The sequence below is a fragment of the Macaca nemestrina genome, chromosome 7, assembly GCF_043159975.1.
Source record: "Macaca nemestrina isolate mMacNem1 chromosome 7, mMacNem.hap1, whole genome shotgun sequence".
Taxonomy (NCBI): domain Eukaryota; kingdom Metazoa; phylum Chordata; class Mammalia; order Primates; family Cercopithecidae; genus Macaca; species Macaca nemestrina.
The window spans coordinates 149,985,026-150,007,178 of record NC_092131.1 but is presented as its reverse complement, the minus strand read 5'-3'; the positions used below and the strand labels follow the sequence as shown (position 1 = coordinate 150,007,178).

Genomic DNA, 22,153 nt, shown 5'->3' with positions numbered 1-22,153 from the left:
CCCCGGCCCGGAGCACCGCCCCACGGTCCCGCCCTCCGTGATGACGCCAGCAGCTGCGGGCCCGGCTGCTGCGCCTGAGCCCCCAGACCCCGGCACCTGGGCGCGCGCTCTGGCGCAGTGCCCAGTGCGATGTCCGCGTCAGCGCTGCCGCGCACACTACCCCGGAGAGGCAGGGAGTGTCAGGCCCATTTTACCGGCGGGCAAACTGAGGCTCAGGAATGCTGGGTTATTTGCCCGAGGACGCACACAGAGGGAAGGGCCAAGCCGGATTCCACCTCGGGACTCCCCGCTTCTGGGGAGACCGGTGAGGCTCCCGCGACACGGCCCTCCCATCCCCACGCCTCTCGTGCAGATCTCCGCTCTGTGGGACTTGATTGCGGGCTGCGGGCCCGGCTTCTGCAGGCAGAGAGAGGACGTGAGAGGAGACGGCTACGAGGCTTGGCCGCAGGTAGCTATGGTGCTCCCCCGACAAGGAACAGGAAACCCTCTTCGTTTGTTAATCTAAATATACAAAAATAAAACTAGTCGCTGGGTTCTGAGACGGAGTCTCTGAGGCATTAGGAGGCCCACCCTTAGTTTTTCTTTTCTTCACGCAGGAATCAAGTCCCTGGCCTGGGGGCGGCAAAAGGAGATGGGCCGTGGGTCGGTGGGCGCGCGGGCTCAGACCTGGGGCTTCTGAGCCCACGCCCAGGCATCTGGGACCCCTCACTTCTGAGGCCACCTCCAGCCCTTTAGAATGAAGGGCTGGCACAGTTCTAGCAGGATGCACATTTAGTGACTTCTGTCAGACTGAAGCATCCCCTCGCCCCAAGCGCCTGAAGTGTGAGGGCAGTGTTCTAAGTGCTTTAATTCGCATTTGTTTAATCCTCCCAGGAGTCACCTTGAATGGGCACTCTTATCCCCACTTTACAGAAGAGGAAACTGAGGCACAGAAAGACTGAGTGATTACTCAGGGGGCACGCTCCTAGAAAGAGGGAGAGACAGGATTTGGACCCAGACAGGCTGGCTCCATAGTCCTCTGGACTTTGCTGTGGCTGATCCAACTCAAGCCTTCTCCTTTTTGCCTCTTCTGTGATCTTGCATGCGTTTGTGCAGAGAACGAGAAGGCAGATCAAAGTTACAAATTCTGTGGGAACATCATTAAGCAGAATCTTGGGTGCTGTCCCCACCTCTCTGTACCTGCTCCCTCCCAGAGGAGCCAGCCTGCACTTACTGCCCCGGGCCCTCTCTATCTGAGAAAAGTTGAAGGTACTTGATATAAATCTGTACATAGTTGTTTTGCAGGTTAGAGTCTGAGATCCTCAGTTTCCTTATCTGGAAAAGCTTCTTCATAGGATCTGCTTCATAGGATTGTTATGAGAATTAAGTAAGATGGTGTGGGCCGGGCGCGGTGGTTCACACCTGTAATCCCAACACTTTGGGAGGCCAAGGTGGGTGGATCACCTGAGGTCAGGAGTTCGAAACCAGCCTGGCCAACATGGTGAAACCCTCTCTCTACTAAAAATACAAAAAGTAGCCGGGTGTGGTGGTGCATGCCTGTAACCTCAGCTACTCAGGAGGCTGAGGCACGAGAATCACTTGAACCCTGGAGTCAGAGGTTGCAGTGAGCCGAGATTATGCCACTGCACTCCAGCCTGGGCAACAGAGTGAGACTCAAAAAAACAAAAAGATAGTGTGGGTGAAGACCTTAGCACACTTCTGCATACATAGCAGATGCTTATTCGCTGTTAGTTCTCTTTTCTGTTCCCATCCATATATTAATAGATTTATTTGTCGTTGTTCCTCAGTATTTAAGTATTTAGCATAGTACTTGCATATGGTAGGTGCTCAGTTAATGCTAGTTTATTAAATTGATGTATAAAACAATATATAAAATATATAAATCTGTATAAACTATGTTAAAAATATAAACGTATAACAAACATGTTTATAAATGGATAAACATATAAATACAATTATTTAAGTATAAGATAAGAATGTAAAAATTTAAAAGCAAAAATATTACACCTGTTTGAGAGTTTGTAGAGCAAAAGGTTAAGAGCACAGGCTCTGTCTAGATCTGACTGCCTGGGGGCAAATCCTGGCTCTGCCGTGTGGCCTGAGGGATTTACCTGTCTGTGTCTCGGGCTCATCTGTAATCGGGAGACAACGCCCCCTCCAGACTCTGGATGGCATTCGGAGAGAGCAGTGCGTGGCACACAATATGCATCTGTTATTATTACTGAGGCTGCCTGTGACACTTGAGCAGTTCACATGAGATAATTTAAATGAGACACTGGGTCATGGGGGATACTTTTCACAAGGGCCATCTCGGGGGGCTCAGGCAAGGCAGCCTCGTCTCATCACCTCCTTAGGCTGGCTCTGGACCATTACAGGATGTGTGTGTGTGGTTCAGGGTCCTCCTGGCTGTGAAGATCTGAGGCACGTGGTACTTCTCACTGGTGTGTGCCGTCTTCTGGGGGTTCTTTCTGTAAAATAAACCTCAAACAGCCTCCAACCTGGAGAATCAACTATCTAGATATAAGGCCATCAAACTTTTAATGGTTGGGCAGTTTGCCAAGTGCTTTCTTGTATTTTGGTGTTCACTCCCTTCTTGTATTTTGGTGTTCACTCCCGCTGAGGAAGCCAGATATCAGAAAAGTGAGGTCAGCTACATTCCACAGTGGTTGAGATAAAGGGTCACTCCTATTCATGAAAAGGGCCCAATGGGGACTGCGTCTACATCATCCCAAACACTTGGATGAAAGGCCAGCTGTCAGTCACTAGATGTCTCCTCAGCTGAATGATGCTGTCTGAATATTTGGGAACCCCCAAGTAGAGAGTAGAGATTGTATTAAAGTAATTGTGTTTTTTGCCATTGCTTTCAATTGAAAGCAATGAGAATTGTTATGAGAATTAAGTAAGATGGTGTGGGCTGGGCACAGTGGTTCACACCTGTAGTCCCAATACTTTGGGAGGCCAAGATGGGTGTATCACCTGAGGTCAGGAGTTCAAAACCAGCCTGGCCAACATGGTGAAACCCTCTCTCTACTAGAAGTACAAAAATTAGCTAGGCGTGGTGGTGCGTGCCTATAACGTCAGCTACTCAGGAGGCTGAGGCATGAGAATTGCTTGAACCCTGGAGTCAGAGGTTACAATGAGCCGAGCTCGCACCATTGCTTCAATTGAAAGCAATGGCAAAAACCACAATTACTTTTGCACCAACCTAATAGTGGCGCTAGCCGTCCACTGTTCCCTAGAAGAGTATCTCCAGGCATGGCCCCTGTGCCTGGGAGAACCTATGTGCCACAGAGGACTCAAAATCTGGGATTTTGCAGAGGAAGTTGTTTAAAAAGCAGAAGGTTAGATTAATAAATAATGGGGAGGGGGGTAAGGCCCCCAGAAAGCAGGTTTGTTTTTAAGAACTAAATGTCCTCAGTTCTACAATTCGCAGAGCCAAGTTAGAACATAGAATGTAGAAATATACTACAGGTAGAAGCCCGTTACACCTAGACTGAAGACACATCCAAACTGCTATGCTGTATCAAAGCGTTTTTATGCCACCCTAGGCTGTTTACTTGCTATTTGCTTTAAGGGAGTAATTTTGAATGTAATCACTGTCAGGGGTTACAATGAAATCAGAAGGATAAAAAGCGCCCTTTCTTTTTCAGTTGGATAAAATGTATTCCTCTCTTTGATTGTCTTACAGATTTTGTTGTTTTAAATATGTGAGGATTTCCTACTGGGCTTTTCAGGAGGAGTGTTTACCACTTTTCACCAAGTGGGGGCTCTGCTCAGCTGCACTATTGAGCGCAGCTATGCAAATTCTCTGAGATAGGACTAATTCTTAGGGCTTCGGTGATGCTGTGGGCATTTTTGCTGCAAGATCTGAAGCCTGTGCACAGCCACCTCTGGTGCGGACTTGATTTTGTATACTTTGAAAATTCCAGGATTTGTAGTCCATTCCTAGTCTTTGTTGAAGGCTTAGGACGAAAGAGTACTTCTGAGCTGAATTTTGCTCACTACTGAGGCCCTGTAAGATTCCATCTTCATTAGAGCTGGACCCACACACCACTGGGACCTGTCCTTGGAAAGATGCTCCCAGACTGTTTATTTGCCAGCTTCTCTTTTAGCTTGATTGCCTGCCAAGCAGACTTGTAGAAGTCAGAAGAAAAAAGTATTAGCCCTAAGAAAGAATAGAAGCTAAAACATTCATTGAGCACTTTGCTTGCTGGGTACTATTTAAAATAAGTTATCAAATGAAATCATGTGATCCTAATAAAACTCTTATGATGTAGGTGCTATTAGTATTTCTATTTGCAGATGGGAAAACAGGCTTCAGGAGAAAGGTGAGAACCTCCTTGCACACCACTAACTAGGAATATAAATAGGATTTGGACCCAGGCAGTCAGACACTAGAATCCACATCCTGAACCTCTATGCTATACTGCCTGGCCAAGCCTAGGCATACTGAAAAGTGTGTGTTATAGAAACTGATTCTATGGCAACTCATCTGTCACAGGACTCTCGCCTGACTGTTTTAAGACAGATAACTAAATTTTTTTTTAAAGTGGCACTTACGATTTCTGCACACGTTGAACAGTAGCTGAGTTGTTGAGATTTCTTGAAAACTGGTCTCAGAGCTCTTTGTTTGAAACATTTGTCACATGAGCCAAATACATTAGCAAGAAAGGTCTGATCACACATCTTCTACCCAAGATGAACTGAGAAAAAGTGAAAAGAAGGGAGAGGGTGTGAGAAAAGCCAATGGTTTTAGCTTTCTAAAATCTCTTCTTGCTTGTACCATGGTAGCTATTCAGACGTCTACATGTGGGATAGAGTATATGCAATTAATTTATAACCTTTCAACTATTACAACATGCTGGGTCAATACAACTCATTTATTTAATCAGTGAGAAAGCATCAGACAGTAGGTTTTCTTTTTTTTTTTTTTTTTGAGACGGAGTCTGGCTCTGTCGCCCGGGCTGGAGTGCAGTGGCCGGATCTCAGCTCACTGCAAGCTCCGCCCCCCGGGTTTACGCCATTCTCCTGCCTCAGCCTCCCGAGTAGCTGGGACTACAGGCGCCTGCCGCCTCGCCCGGCTAGTTTTTTGTATTTTTTAGTAGAGACGGGGTTTCACCGTGTTCGCCAGGATGGTCTCGATCTCCTGACCTAGTGATCCGCCCGTCTCGGCCTCCCAAAGTGCTGGGATTATAGGATTGAGCCACCGCGCCCGGCCGACAGTAGGTTTTCTGAACTTAACGCGTCTAACCAGTTTTTTGGCAGCTGGCAGACACAGTCAGGATTGATCCTGGCAGCACAGTATCAATTCTGTGGGGTTTCACAACGGAAAATGTTGTTGTAATGGATGCTATAATTTAAAACTTTTAAAAACATTCCTCCCGTCAGGGTGAACTTTTACAGTAAAGATAAGGGTCAGCAAATGATGGAGCCTGACCCTAACCAAAGCCAGGGGGCTGAGTAAGGGTGGTGTGGGTTCCCTGCAAGGCAAGCACCCACTTATTAAACATTTGACAGCCAAAGACCCAGGGTCCCTGTCTGTTCACAAGGAAGTCAACAGACAGGCCCAGGCCACTGCAGGGAGGCAGCCTTGAGGCAGCACAAGCATCTAGTGGTTTCAGGGACAGGCTGTGGCTGCCTGGTCCCGGACCACCACTGAGGCTAGTTACCTGATCTCTCTGAAGCTTAGTTTTGCTAATCTGTCAAGTGGAGATCTTAAAATCTACCCTCTGAGGTTATCAGGAGAATGATAAGAGTCAGTGCATAAAGCACTTAGCTCGAGGTTGGTAATACAGAGAGTGCGCCAGTGCCCTGAGTGGCAGCAGTAGCGGGAACAGTGGCTGCCTTGGGAAGGAGGGATAGGGGAAGGGGCAGGGTGAGGCTGGAGATGCGAAGGAAAAAAATGAGAGGAGCCTATGGCAACGGTTCAGACAAGACGCGAGGAAGTCATGGACTAAAGGTGAGAAAGTAACTTTTATCTGAGGAATGCAAGCCCTTTTAAATTATCAGGCCCAGAGAGTCATGAAAATGAGACAGCAATAACGTCCTAGTCCCCACTTTGAGCTGTGTATTCATCTTTTTATTATTATTATTGTTACTGTTATTTTGAGACAGAGTATCTCTCTGTCTCCCAGGCTGGAGTGCAGTGGCACAATCTTGGCTCACTGCACCTCATTCTCCTGGGTTTAAGGGATTTTCCTGCCTCAGCCTCCCAAGTAGTTGGGATTACAGGCATAAACCACCATGCCAGGCTAATTTTTGTATTTTTAGTAGAGACAGGGTTTCACCATGTTGGCCAGGCTGGTCTCGAACTCCTGACCTCAAGTTATCTGCCCACCTCGGTCTCCCAAGGTGCTGGGATTACAGACGTGAGCCACCACACCTGGCCTCACCTCTTGAAACTGCTTGCTATTCACACAAGTAGCTAAAAAACAACCTAATAATGCCACACTGGACACTATAATCCACACCCTGTAGTGTAACAATGTATAGCCAATCACTAATCAATGTTATTTCTATAAACCAATGAGAATTCCTGACAACTTTGTATCAGCCAACTCCCTGTCCCTCTTTTTTGCCTTAAAAAAAAAAAAAAAACTGCTTGTAACAAAGGCCAAACAGAGATAATGTTCAAGGTTACTTGGGTCTGGGCCTTCCAGGCATCTGTCCTCACTTTGGCTCAGGTAAACTCCTTAAATCTTGTTTTGTGCTACAGCCTCTTCCTTTTAGGCCCACAGAGCAATGTAGTGGGATGGACTTGGACCATGCTTAGGAAAGAGAAAGAGAAGGAGCTGGATTTGGCATGTGGGGTTGAGGAGGGGGAGATGTGGGTGCTGTGGCCTAGATTTCTTTGGGAGACCGAGGGGTTATGTTGCCATTGCTGGAGATGAGGACAAAGCGGTTAAGGGGGAAGGGAGGCCAGTGTGGCCCTGTCAATTTGGTAGGTGTTCCAGAGTAAGTCCCTTCAAGATTCAAAGAAATGACTCCCTGAACATAAAGATAATTGGGAGCGGTGGTCTGAACATTTCAACAGAGTCAAATCTGAGAGGGATGCATTTATGGGGGAGGTGACAGTGGGGACATTTCTGATGAGAAACGTCTGCCATGTGGAGCCCACCCTGGGGCTGGAGAGAGAATGGGGAGCTCATGAGTTGGGCTGAGCTCCTACAGCAAAGGGGCAGCCAGCACAGTTCCAGAGACCTCTAGGCAACAAAGGCATACAGGGCATCCCTTAGGGACAACAGCTCGAAAGGAAACCAGCTACCAACTGCCACAGAGTGCCCAGCCCTTGCCTCTCAAAACTATCCTGGGAGGGGGGCAGGACATCTGTGTTACAGCTGAGAAGAAGCAGGGGGATTAAGTAAGTCCAAGGTCAGCGGCAGAGCTGAGTCTGTAAGTAGCGTGAATACACACTTTGGAACCCTTCCAAGCTAGCATGGTCAAGCCGCATGGTTTTGTCACAAAAGGTGAGTTAACAAAAAAGGGCCTGCCCTCCAGAGCCTGGCCCATGGTGGGGCTTGGTAGCTGTTGCATCCCACTCCCCAGCCCTGTAAAAGGCAGCCAGTAACAAGGTCAGTCTGAGCACTCCCAGTAATAGTATTAGGACGGTGAGCCATGGGCTGTTAAGCAAGGGAGCAGCGTCATCCACGTGGATTATTCCAGAATTTGTGCTTCCAGAAATAGGTCAGAGAGAGAGAGAGAGAGAGAGAGAGAGAGAGAGAGAGAGAGAGAGAAGGGATGGCAGGAAAACAAACTAGGTTAAGAGATTGCTATGTTCTGCAGAAGAAGAAATGAGCTCCAGACAGAGGAGCAGCTATGGGAATGGAAGGCGAGAGGAACCCATGGCACCAAGTAGAGGAGGAATAGAAGGATGGCTGGGAGGCACGGAAGAGAAAGACAAGTAGAAAAGATGGCCGATATTCCATATCTAGATAGAAGCAATGTTTTTCTTCTCAAACTAAATTGCGAATTTTTTCAAATTATAAAAGATACTTATAATGTTCATTATAAGTAACTTGAAACAGAGGGCTGGGCGCGGTGGCTCACACCTGTAATCCCAACACTTTGGGAGGCTGAGGCGGGTGGATCACTTGAGGCCAGGAATTTGAAACCAACCTGGCCAACATAAGGAAACCCCATCTCTACAAAAAATACAAAAATTAGCCTGGCATTGTGGCGTGCACCTGTAATCCCGCTACTCGGGAGGCTGAGGCAGGAGAACCACTTGAAGCCAGGAGGCAGATGTTGCAGTGAACTGAGATCACGCCACTGCACTCCACCCTGGGAAGCAGAGTGAGACTCCATGTCAAATAAGTAAATAAATAACTGGAAACAGAAGGACACAAAAAGGGGAAGGTAATCGCCTACATGCCCTATGCCAATAAAAATAACTGACTTGTTGGCATTTTATGTTTTCTTCTAGTATCTTTATAAGCATATATGTGTGTGCTTTTTAAAAAATTGGAATTGTATACCATATACTACTTTAACTTATATAATAGCATTTTCATCTTCGCGTCACTGCATATTCCTGGAAAACACTATTTTTTAATGGACACTCCAATTTTTGAGTCATATGGGCCTTAAGTCATATCACATAGCTAGCATTTTAGACCTCACTGGTTAAACATGGTCAAGCTACAAACTAAATTTAAAGCATTTTAAAACTGTAAATGTTACACATATGATTGTAGAAAGTTTGGAGGAAAAAAGGTATAAGGAAGAAGATAATCACCTATAATCCCACGACTCAGAGAAACTTCTTTTTACATTTTGGTGTATGCAAGAATAGATTTGAGACCACAGAGGTCATACTGTTCATGTATACTGATGACATTTCTATATCTTGATGTTTTTCACTTAGTATTTATATCATGAGCTAAATTTAATTTTAGTACTTTCTGTTGTACTTATTGTCAATAATCCTTTTTATGATGAGAGAATTTTTCACAGCTAGAGCCAATGTTTCGATGAACATTTTGACAAGAAAGACAAAAATGCCCCATTTAACAAATTTTGACATGAAGTTGCTTTCCAGTAGGAGTTCATAGAACTTCTCAAACCTTCCCCTAATAACCTTATGCCAAGCACAAACTGTCTTTGATATCTGTTTTACCTAAATATATGGCTTAAAAATTACCACAGAAATACATGTTTATTTTAAAAAGAACCAATACCAAAGATGAGAAAGTAAAACTTGAATCCCCCATCACATGCCCTGCATTTTCACTGCCCTTATTTGGTTTGTTGTTTATTCTTCCAGACTTTTCTGGCACAAACACATAGATACAGCTTTGGTAGTCATGCAAATAGGGCTACTTGCTTTCTTTGTCTAACATATTCTGTTAACACTTATAGATCTACCTTTTTTGGTAATAGGTTCAGCATTATTCTGTCCTATGGAGTGTCATAATTTATTAAACCAACTTCCTGTGTTTGGATACATAAGGTATATCCACTTTTTACTTTTAAAATACTGCTTCATTAACTCAATTAAAAATGGACAAAAAGACTTTCATACATTGCTGGTGGAAAGGTAAAGTGGGGTATCCATTTTCCAATGGTGCAGCTGTGGAAAACAGTTTGGTAGTTATTCAAAACATTAAATATACAGCTGTTATCATATGACCCCACAATCCTACTAGATATATACCCAGGATAATTGAAAATGTATGTTCACTGGCCAGGTGTGGTGGCTCACGCCTGTAATCCCAGTACTTTGGAAGGCCCAGGCGGGTAGATCACCTGAGGTCAGGAGTTCAAGACCAGCCAGGGCAACATGGTGAAACCCCATCTCTACTATACAAAAATTAGCCAGGTGTGGTGGCAGGCACCTGTAATCCCAGCTACTTGGGAGGCTGAGACATGAGAATCGCTTGAACTCACGGGATGGAGGTTGCAGTGAGCCGAGATCACACCACTGCACTCTAGCCTGGGCAACGCGAGGAGACTCCGTCTCAAAAAAAAAAAAAAAAAAAAAAAAAAGGAAAAAAGAAAAAAAATGCACCTACAAATGTTCATGGCAGCATTATTAGCCCAAAGTGAAAGCAACTCAAGTGTCCACTGACAAACGAATAAACAAAATGTCTATCCCTCCAGTAGACTGCTATTCAGCAACAAAAAAGAATGACATTCTGACACATGCTACAACATGGTCCAACCTTAAAAACGCTATCCTATGAAAGAAGCCAGACACAAAAAGCCACATGTTGTATGATTTCATTTATGTGAAGTGTACAGGATCAGCTAATTCGTAGAGACAGGAAGCAGATGAGTAGTTGGGAGGTGGAGGGAAGAGAGAGTAAGGGGGAAGGAGGGAGTTGTGAGTGGCTGCTTAAGGGGTATGGGATTTCTTTTTTGGGGTGATGAAAATACTCTGGAGTTAGTGACAATGGTTGCAAATCCTTGTAAATAAACTAAGAAAACACTGAAATATATGTTTTAAAATGATGGGTTTTAAAACATGAAACAAAACATGTGGACATCATATCTCAATAAAGATTATTTTTAAAATGGACAAAAGGCTTGTGTAGTCACTTCACAAATAAGGATACTTATATGGTCAATAAACATATAAAAAAGTGCTCATTATCATTAGTCATCAAAGAAATACAAAGTAAAACTATGGTGTGATACAACTACTTACCCATCAGGAAACTTAAAAAGCCTGACAACACAAAAGTGTGGGCAAGGATGCAGAGACTGGAACTGCCTTTCTCTGCTGATGGGAGTGTAAGTTGGTATAACCACTGTAGAAAACTGGTTGGTAGGAGCTAATAAAGTGAAATGGATATATTCTATGACCAAGCAATTCTACTCCTGCATACATACGCCACGGAAAATAATGCTTATTTCCTTTAAAAACACACACACACACACACACACACACACACACACACACACACATAAATGTCATAGCAGCTTTATTCATAGAAGGCCTAAACTTGAAAGACCCAAATGTTCACCAGTTGTAGACTAAATTGTGAAATGAGCATAGAGTAAAAAAGAACAAATTGATACACACAACAATGTGGATGTATCTCAGACTTACAACTACAAAATGTTCTGTGTCAAAAACCTTTTTCTAACCCCATAAACTGTATTCAGAGGCTTATGTTGTCATGTGTCACCTGGATCAAATTTTAAAACTAACTTAGTGATTTTAAGTATGCTTAATCTTTTTCCTGATGCCACTATTAATGTAAAAAACACTTTACTGTTTCAAAATAAATTCATGTGTATTGTAGAAAAATTAGATTTTACAGATTAACAGCAACAAAACCCCTCACCCATGCTCCCACCACAAAGACCTGCTAACACTGTGGCCTGTACTCATCTGGATGCTTTTCCGAGCACTTCAAAAGCTGGAGTATTTTAACTAAATGTCAGCATGCACGTACCTTCCAGAGTCAGCACTGGGAGCCACAGAGCAGATGGTGAGAGGTGAGGACTGGCGCACAGCTTGAGGTGTGAAGCACCTCTCCCACCGGTTAATCTCCTTATCTTCTCAGAGTGCTTCTCAGCTTGCTTTCTTCCCCCACTGCACTTCCATGCTCCCTGCTGGGCACGCGCTGCCATCTGCATCCCTCACTCACCCCTGGAACCTTCTGCCCAGCCCCACTGTGGAGGGAGACCTTGGCAGGTTTGACCTCTGTGTCTGCGCCCACTCACTGAGCAGGCCTCACATTCACCTGGGCCGCATGTTCTTAACATTTCTCTATTTTGGTCTCCTTGCTGCTGTCAGCTTTGTAGAACTGATCAAGACCTGTGGGGTGAGCGCCTCCCTCTCCCCATGTTTCCACACATAAACTCCTCAGCCTCCACAGGTCTCCCTGTCCCCAAACATGACCTACTTTGTCCCATGGTTGACTCCCCGCCACACACACACAGTCCTCCAACAGGACTTGGCTCCGTCGGTTCTCTCCCACCTCATCAGCAGTAGGATGAAGGCAGGGATGCAGAGGATGTGGTACCTGCCCTCTGGGGCTCACAGGCCTACAGAGGAAGTGGGCAGCATTTCTGGCTTCCAGCCCAGGGTAAGTGCTGTAAAACAGGCATAAATCCTGAGTTATGGAAGCCGAAAATCAACCGTGATGGCTCCTCATGGTGTGGGGAAGGTCTAGAAAGGGCATGGAGGTCACAGCTCAGGATCAGAAATCCAGCCAATTCTCTACCAAGTAGCCCCTCATTCTGACACAGTGTGGAAGCACCCTGGAGACACAGCCTGAGCCAGCACTGTGACATGTTTAGTTCCTTTCTACACATTTTAATATACTTTAAATGAGATATTATGGATCTGTAAAGATTCTAGCATCTTTCAGTGTGACCCTAAAGAAAGGCATAAAACTTGTGCACTTAAGAGACATGTCATCTCCTTGCAACGAAAGAATCTGACCCAATTCATTTGGTAATTAATTTTATTGATTAAAGTATTACAAAGTTCTACTTTTCATTTTTTCATGTACAATATATTGAAATGAGCTAAACTCAATCACTTATAATATGAAAAGATATTATTACATATTAGCAGGGTGATATCGCTTCATAATCCTGTATTATTGCTACCTCTAAGACACTAGTCTGTATTATAGAATCACAGCTATCACCTGTGACTGTTAGACGCAGAAGGTGCAGTTGGGATTCTTGGGTTGGTAACACAACAGCACTGGATCCACAGGCCAGAGACTAGGAGTGCTTATCAAATGAGGTTTTAGGCTCTGAAAGGAAGGAATGAGAAGGTGTGCCGGGACAAGAAATAGCCAGTTCCCATAAAACTTGGGAAACATAGATTTCTCAAAAGGAGGGTCCGACCTAATTTTTTAGTTACTTTTGGAGAAAATTTAAAAATAAATACATTGAAATGCTGATTAGAGAGAGAAAATAATTTAGGTTGCCTTTTTAAACTGATTTTTTTTTAAAGTTATTGTATGAAAGGTATTAAAAAATAAAAAAAATTATGGTGAATATGTTGGTAGGTAAGATGTGAAGTTCTTTCAGAGAAGATAAATGGCACGGCAATTACGCTTTAATAATATATTAGTTTAAAATAGATATACACATAAAAATACTTCATATGATTCATCTCAGATTGAACACTCTCTTAAAAATTAAAAGGGTCAGCTGGGTGAGGTGGCTCATGCCTGTAATCCCAGAACTTTGGGAGGCTGAGGGGGGCGGATCACAAGGTCAAGAGATCGAGACCATCCTGGCCAACATGGTGAAACCCGTCTCTACTAAAAATACAAAAATTAGATGGGCGTGGTGGCGTGTACCTGTAGTCCCAGCTACTCAGGAGGCTGAGGCAGGAGAATCACTTGAACCTGGGAGGCGGAGGTTGCAGTAAGTCGAGATCACACCACTGCACTCCAGCCTGGCAATAGAGCTAGACTCCGGAGTCTCAAAAAAAAAAAAAAAAATTTAGAAGGGTCTAAAATAAACTTTTTTTTTTTGAGACGGAGTCTGGCTCTGTCGCCCAGGCTAGAGTGCAGTGGTGCGATCTCGGCTCACTGCAATCTCTGCCTCCCGGGTTCACGCTGTTCTCCCAACTCAGCTTCCCGAGTACCTGGGACTACAGGCGCCCACCATCATGCCTGGCTAACTTTTCTAAAATAAACATTTCTCAATGCAGGGCGTTTTCATTAAAACGAATTCATGAAAACCTTCCGTCCCCAGCAGGCATGGGGCAAGAGAGCTCTTGGCAGGCCATGCTGGCCAGATGGGATTATTTCCTGGAAGACTGAGCCCTGGAATCCACTTGCAGCTTTGTAAATGTACTCAGGCTTCACAGGAACCTTAGAAAACTTGGAAGCCACTGTGTCCCCAGATCTCACTCCCTCCTGGTAGAGCCCTGCCACAGACAGAACAGATCAAGAGGCACGTGGAAGAAAATATAAGCCCTCCAGGAATTTCAGTCAAAACCAGCTGAGATTTGAGAGTGAGACATGGTTTTTCCAACTACAGCTGGTGTGTGTGAATTCTTACAAAATTGCAGCAGCAGCGCTGTCACTGTGGGTGAGAGATGATGTGGTCCATTTGAGAAAAGTCTGTTTTCTTCCTTAAATCACATTCCAATTTCCATTGCCAATTAATAAACCACATCCCTCATAGTGAACCTTCACTTAGCTTTTGAGGAAAAAGTGCATTGACTTTTTCTCCTGCTATAACCTATTCAGAAAGCCTAGCTTGAAACTGCTGGGGATCTGAATCATTTCCAGAGCATGTGGAGAGGGGGTAAAAGGAAATGTGACTTGAAAGAGATATTTGGTATCCAACATCAGCTGTGATGAATCCTCGCGGCTATTTAGGAGAGCCTGGAATCAGAATCAGAGGAAAAATGAGTAAGGAAACTAACATGTTCTGCTTTACTGCTACCTGAAAGTCAAGGCAAAACACAACTATCTCTAGTGGAGAAATCCTTGCACCATCATGTGAAATGACATACATGAGAGCTTTTTAACAGCAGCACAATTCCAAAGTCTATCCAGGGCTTCCAGATCAGCTCTCATGAACAATTAACTTGCCTGTTTCACTTCAGAAGTTAATTTCCCATGGGATGAGCTGACCATAAATCTGTTTTATATTCTAATCTATTCTAATCAGCATAATTCTAAGGTCAAACATGAGTAGATGTCAAGTATTACATTTTTATTGAACCCCATTTTCTTCTTCATTCATGGGTTTGCAACCTTTTTGCTCTCAGGACTGCTTTATACTAAAACATTACCAAGGCCCCAAAAGCTTTTGTGTATATGGGTATGACTATCAGTATTTGCCATATTAGTAATTAAAATGATTTAATTCATTAAAATAAGCTCAATACATGTTAAACATAAGTTTCCAAAACAAAGAAAATTTAGTGAGAAGTGGTATTTTCTATTTTTGCAAATCCCTTTAATGTCTGCTTAAAATATCATATATAATCATACATTATATATGCCATATTTTAATATATATGTCATATTATCATATATATAACATATCATATATATCCGTTTCTGCATTCAATCTGTTGTGATACGTTATTTTGGTTGAAATACATGAAGAAAATCCACAGGATCTATTTAGAAAATCCACAGATACCTATTTAGAAAATCCACAGGTATGTATTCAGAAAAAGGAAGAGTTTGCAGACCCTCTTCAAAGTGTCTCAAGGACTCCCAGGGATCCTTGAGCCAAACTTGGAGAACTGCTGCCCTAGCGTTCCTCAGGGGAGAAACTTTAGGGATTATATAAGAAAAAATGGTTATACAAATGATTATAAAAGAAAAATCATCTCGGTTTCCATTCAGCCTCTGCCCACTTGCATGGTATTCAAAGATCAGTAAGAAATAAGATATATTGGCCGGGCGCGGTGGCTCAAGCCTGTAATCCCAGCACTTTGGGAGGCCGAGATGGGTGGATCATGAGGTCAGGAGATCGAGACCATCCTGGCTAACACGGTGAAACCCCATCTCTACTAAAAAAATACAAAAAACTAGCCAGGCAAGGTGGTGGGCGCCTGTAGTCCCAGCTACTCGGGAGGCTGAGGCAGGAGAATGGCGTGAACCTGGGAGGCGGAACCTGCAGTGAGCTGAGATCTGGCCACTGCACTCCAGCCTGGGCGACAGAGCGAGACTCTGTCTCAAAAAAAAAAAAAAAAAAGAAATAAGATATATTGACAGAATACAGCATGGGAATCATGGTTTTGGTGTTTTCATTCCCTTCCCACCTGGACTAAGGTGGATTCTGAAAATTTCACAGGAAAATTTCCTGCTTATCTTTGAGCTAGGTGCCTTCCATTTGTATATGTGGATAAATGTACTTTAATCCTGGATTTCTGTAATGTTAATTAAATATCAACATCTTATACCATAGTTAGGAGATAAAAATTAAAAGGCACATCCTTAAGAATCTCACCTGTACTTTGCGAACAAAGGATGGAGTCACTCTCTTCTCAAAGTCATCTATAGGCGTGTATGAATTAAGGATCTTTATGATCTGCAAACAGTACATAACATGGTGTTAGACCATGCAAAATAATAACTCTCTTCATAAAATAATGGTTCTGGTTATTGGGAACCATTGGGAAGCACAGGTGGTTCTTTTGGCCTATAATTTGGCTCAGGAACTGTATGTTACCTATTTCCAAGAAAAGAAAACAAAGGGAGAAAAGTGCCATAGGGAGCAAAGGCAAATCAGATAATCAGACATCAGTAAGAGGAGCCCCTTCCAGCCTCCCCACCTCCCACATGCCCACCCCTCCACATACACATTTGTGAGTTTAATGGGCAGGGAATGCATTGCAGAGATTTGTGTGTATGTGTGTGTGATTATTATTATTATTATTTTTGACATAGGGTCTCCCTTTATTGACCAGGCTGGGGTGCAGTGGCGTGATCTTGGCTCACTGCAGCCTCGAACCCCTGGACTCACATGATCCTCCCGCCTCAGCCTCCCAAGTACCTGGGACCAAAGGTGTGTGCCATCACCCCCAGCTTTTTTTTTTTTTTTTTGGTAGAGCGTCTTGCTATGTTGCCCAGACTGGTCTCAAACTCCTGGGCTCAAGCAATCCCCCCACCTTGGCCTCTCAAAGTGCTGGATTACAGCTGTGAGTCACCTCGCCCAGCCCATTTCTATGTGTTTAAGACCTAGTGTTAGTATTTAATAAATATTTATAGATAAAAGGGTGGGCCATGGGTGATAGGTATGATCCCAAGAGAACACACAGAACCAGGGTGCCCACAGCGGGCTAAGCCAAGAAAGGCAATGCCCACTGCACTGATGTGTCAGGGAAGAGCCAGGGAGACACCAGGCAAGTCCGGTCACCTGTACAGCAGACAGTGAGGTGCAGCGTTCGTAGATCTCCTTAGCATCACTGTCTGTGGTCTTCTTGACCTGAAGCAACCAGGCTGCCTGAGAGAGGGGCTCCAACGTTTCCTTTGCTAAGCTGTTCTGCAAATTCTTATCTTTAAGCCATTCTTCTAAGTAGCTGATATTGCACCTGGAGGGAAAGGCAGAAGAACAGAGAACACTTTAGGGAAGGGTGCTAGAGCCCCGTGTGTGTCCCAAGAGGGTACCAGAGTTCGCTGAGATCCTTAAGACCACAGCTCAGCAGTTTCTCATCTGCAAAATGAGGGAGCTGGACTGATGATGAGCTCTCCTGATCCAGAGTTCTAAGACTCACGGTGGTCTAGGCTGAGGGGCCAGAACAGCTATAGACTTTGGGGACAATCTGAGCAAAGAACAGTGATTGCAATCACTTACGAAATACAATTTTGAAAATTGATTAAAGTAAAGAAACAGTGATATCTGAAGAGAAGACTTCCATAAGTATAAAAAACTGTTTTCGTTTTCCTGAATTGGTAGAAATCTTTCAATTAGCGAAGGCTTTCTTTCAGTCGACTGCAGTTTTTATTCTTATTTCTGTCACTAACTGCCACATGGATTTATGAGTTAAGAGGCATGGGTTTTAGTCCTACCAATCCACTGTGTGAACCTGGAAAGTTAATCAACCTCTCCGGGCACAATGAGAGTGTTGAGAACCCTCAAACATTGCTAGTGGGAATGTAAAATGGTACAGCTGTTGTGGAAGACAGTTTGGTGGTTTCTCAAAATTGAATACAGAGTTACCATATGACACAGCAATTCCACTCCTGGATATGTACTCAAGAGAAGTGAAAGCATGTCCAAACAAAGCCCTGTACACAAATGTTCACAGCAGCATTATTCGTAATAGCCCAAAAGTGAGAACAACCCAAAATATCCATCAACTGATGAATGAATGAACAAACTGTGGCATTATCCCTACAATGGGATATTATTCAGCAATAAAAAGGAATGAGGTGCTGATATTTGCTACATGGATGAACCTCCCAAACATTATGTAAGTGAAAGAAGCCATCCACAAAAGGTAACATTTTATGATTCAATTTATTTTGAAATGTCCAGAATAGGCAAAATCTGTAGAGAAAGAAAACATATTAATGGTTTCCTAGGCTAGGTGGAGTAGGGAGTTGGGGTGGGGGTGAGAGCGGCCGTTAATGGGTATAAGGTTTCATTCTGGAGGGATGAACATGTTCTAAAATTCAATTACGGTGATAGTTGCACAACTATGTAAATATATCAAAAAGATTGAACTGTATACTTAACTTATTTATTTTTGAGATGGAGTCTCACTCTATCACCCAGGCGGGAGTGCAGTGGCCCAATCTCAGTTCACTGCAACCTCCATCTCTTAGGTTCAAGTGATTCTCCTGTTTTAGCCTCCTGAGTAGCTGGGATTACAGACACCTGCCACTACGCCCAGCTAATTGTTGTATTTTTAGTAGAGACAGGGTTTCACCATGTTGGCCAGGCTTGTCTTGAACTCCTTGCCTCAAGCGATCTGCCCACCTCAGCCTCCCAAAGCGCTGGGATTATAGGTGTGAGCAACTGTGCCCGGCCTGAACTACATACTTTAAACAGATGAACTGTATGGTATATAAATTACATACCAATGAAACTGCTAAAAAAAATTGAGTGTTGAATAAAGTTATCTCTAAAGTCAGTTCCAGCTCTGGGCCGGGCATGGTGGCTCACGCCTATAATCCCAGCACTTTGGGAGACTAAGGCAGGCTGATCGCTTGAGGTCAGAAGTTCGAGACCAGCCTGGCCAACATGGCAAACTCTGTCTCCACCAAAAATACAAAAAATTAGCTGGGTGTGGTGGCAAATGCCTGTAATCCCAGCTGCTCGGGAGGCTGAGGTAGGAGAATCACTTGAATCTGGGAGGTGGAGGTTGCAATGAGCTGAGACTGTGCCACTGCACTTCAGCCTGGGTGACAGAGTGAGACTTTCTCAAAATAAATAAAATCAGTCCCAGCTCTGACCTTAAAGATTAGCAATGCCCCATGTGGGTCTTCTTTCTGGCTGTAACATTTGGACAGTGATGCTGAATTAATGTTATTCCATAGGATAGTGGGTGTGAGATAACATATCTTGCATTGGTTCTCACTATCCCCCATTTTTGCATTGCTACTTTTGTCCCACTAGTTTGAGTTCTTATTACTTTTGTTTAGGTTTTTGTTGTTGTTTGTTTGTTTGTTTGAGACAGAATGTCAGTGTCGCTCTGCTGCCCAGGATGGACAGTAGTGGTGCAATCTCGGCTCACTGCAACCTCCGCCTCCTGGGTTCAAGAGATTCTCCTGCTTCAGCCTCCCGAGTAGCTGGGACTACAGGTACCGGCCACCATGCCCAGATAATTTTTGTATTTTTAGTAGAGATAGATTTCACCCCATTGGCCAGGCTGGTCTCGAACTCCTGACCTTGTGATCTGCCCACCTCAGCCTCCCAAAAGTGCTGGGATTACAGGCGTGAGCCACCGCGCCTGGCCTACTTTTAGTTTTTTGGGTTTTTTTTTTGAGACGGAGTCTTGGTCTGTCGCCCAGGCTGGAGTGCAGTGGCATGATCTTGGTTCACTGCAAACTCTGCCTACCAGGTTCACGCCATTCTCCTGTCTCAGCTTCCCCAGTAGCTAGGGCTACAGGAGCCTGCCACCTCGCCTGGCTAATTTTTTGTATTTTTAGTAGAGACGGGGTTTCACTGTGTTTAAGCCAGGACGGTCTCGATCTCCTGACCTCGTGATCTGCCTGCCTTGGCTTCCCAAAGTGCTGGGATTACAGGCATGAGCCACCGCGCCTGGCCCTTTTAGTTTTTATTACAGGTTTCGAGGGGCTCCCATCTCAGCCCTTCTAATTCACCCTATTCAAATACTGCCGCAGTCTATTCTAAAATCTGAATTTTGAGCACATTAATTCTCCCACTCAAAGATGTGTAGTGGGTTTCCAGTTCCTGGTGAGATGGAGTAACCATACTCCATCTTGTCTGTCCCACTGAACGCAGCCACAAATCCTGGATGGAATGCATTGGGCAGCTATTTGAGGACTTGGAAAAGTAAATAGTAGCAGGTATATTGGGGAAGATGACCAGAATTTGAAGTACTTCCAAGTCAAAAGTGAGATAATCACTTTTCCCCTCTGCTATTCACTGGCCTCTACCACCACAGTTTGAAACTCAGAGGTGGGCATCAATGCCAACAAAGACCTCCAGGGGGAGCTCTCTGGTTCTAGCTCAAGGAGCTGAAAAGGGGCCTCCTAATGCTCAATGCCCTACCTTTTCCCTCTCCTTTTTCTCTATTCTTTCATGCTGAAGTTCCGATCCCATGTCGACAGCAGTGGTGGCAAAGGAGGCCAGGAGGAACCTAAAACTCGAAGAGAAGGGAAACTTCCTTTCCAATTGGAGGATCTGTGGTTCAAGGTTCTCTCTTTGCCCTCACCATTTGACCCCAGATGGGGACATCTGCAGTAAGTACACGGCAGAGCAAGTCAAGGAAAGCTCCAGTTTTCTAGCAGAAGCACCAAAAAGGGGGCAGAAAGTAATAGGAATGCCACAGAAAGGGAGGAGCCTGGGAAAGTTGGGAAAAGCAGTTTGTCAAAGTTCTTTATTAACTCCTGGGTTTATCCCTGAGCCCATGCATGAATCTGACCCTAAATAGCATACACAGACTTTAAGAACTGAACTATGAAACATACCCAAGTTCCAAGGTGGCCACTGGTTTTCACATATATGAAATGGACCCAAAGAGCACTACAAAACCCTTACACATGGAAATGACATGAGAACCACAAAACATGGAGGATGGTCAGAACTTGCAGTCTGGACCCAAGTGCATTGTCCACCTGATGAAAATATCAACATTCTCTGTTGCAGGAAGTCAGGGACCCTGAACGGAGGGACTGGCTGAAGCCGTGGCAGAAGAACATAAATTGTGAAGATTTCATGGACATTTATTAGTTCCCCAAATTAACACTTTTATAATTTCTTACGCCTGTCTTTACTGCAATCTCTGAACATAAATTGTGACGATTTCATGGACACTTATCACTTCCCCAGTCAATATCCTTGTGATTTCCTATGCCTGTCTTTACTTTAATCTCTTAATCCCGTCATCTTCTTTGTAAGCTGAGGAGGATATATGTCGCCTCAGGACCCTGTGATGATTGCGTTAACTGCACAAATTGTAGAGCATGTGTGTTTGAACAGTATGAAATCTGGGCATCTTGAAAAAAGAACAGGATAACAGCAATGTTCAGGGAACAAGAGAGAGAAGACTTCTGGCCACTGATCAGCCGGATGGAACAGAGCCATATTTCTCTTCTTTCAAAGGCAAATAGGAGAAATATCGCTGAATCCTTTTTCTCAGCAAGGAACATCCCTGAGAAAGAGAATGCGCCCTGAGGGTAGGTCTATAGACGGCCCCCTTAAGGCAGCTGCCTTTTGCGGTGGAAGCTGAAGGGATGAAATAAGCCCTGGTCTCCTGTAGCGCTCCCAGGCTTATTAGGATGAGGAAATTCCTGCCTAATAAATTTTGGTCAGACAGGTTGTCTGCTCTCAAACCCTGTTTCCTGATAAGATGTTATCAATGACAATGTGTGCCTGAAACTTCATTAGCAATTTTAATTTCGCCCCATCCTGTGGTCCTGTGATCTCGCCCTGCCTCCATTTGCTTTGTGATATTTTATTACCTTGTGAAGCATGTGATCTCTGTGACCCACACCCTATTCGTGCACTCCCTCTCCTTTTGAAAATCGCTAATAAAAACTTACTGGTTTTACAGCTTGGGGAACATCATGGAACCTGCCAACATGTGATGTCTCCCCCGGAAACCCGGCTTTAAATTTCTCTCTCTTGTGCTCTTTCCCTTTATTTCTCAAACCAGCCGAGACGCATAGGAAATAGAAAAGAACCCACGTTAACCATCGGGGGTGGGTTCCCTTGATAATTCTCCATATGATTTAAAGACTTAGGTCTTAGTCAGGGATGGTGGCTCACATCTGTAATCCCAGCACTTTGGGAGGCTGAGGCAGGTGGATCACTTGAGATCAGGAGTTTAAGACCAGCTTGGCCGGCCGGGCGCGGTGGCTCACGCCTGTAATCCCAGCACTTTGGGAGGCCGAGGCGGGCGGATCACAAGGTCAGGAGATCGAGACCACGGTGAAACCCGGTCTCTACTAAAAATACAAAAAAAAAAATGAGCCGGGCGCAGTGGCGGGCGCCTGTAGTCCCAGCTACTCGGGAGGCTGGGGCAGGAGAATGGCGTGAACCCAGGAGGTGGAGCTTGCAGTGAGCCAGGATCGCG

At 44.5% G+C, this 22,153-nt stretch overlaps 1 protein-coding gene across 7 annotated transcripts in view; it reads right to left on the bottom strand.

The window, feature by feature from the left end:
- Window positions 1-13,432: 13,432 nt before the first annotated feature.
- Window positions 13,433-22,153, bottom strand: part of LOC105490167 (myosin VC) — a 107,796-nt gene continuing 99,075 nt past the window's right edge. For 4 of the 7 annotated variants that reach the window (XM_011755560.3, XM_011755536.3, XM_011755545.3 and 1 more), the window contains 3 exons: window positions 16,804-16,978; window positions 15,895-15,975; window positions 13,434-14,309 (listed from right to left, as the gene is read on the bottom strand). In XM_011755560.3, the coding sequence (XP_011753862.2) occupies window positions 14,157-14,309; window positions 15,895-15,975; window positions 16,804-16,978 (409 nt within the window). In that variant the 3' untranslated portion in view covers window positions 13,434-14,156. Of the gene's footprint in view, window positions 14,310-15,894; window positions 15,976-16,803; window positions 16,979-22,153 lie in introns of all 7 variants that reach the window. The other 3 variants (XM_024795414.2, XM_011755576.3, XM_011755555.3) reach the window with 2 other exon arrangements.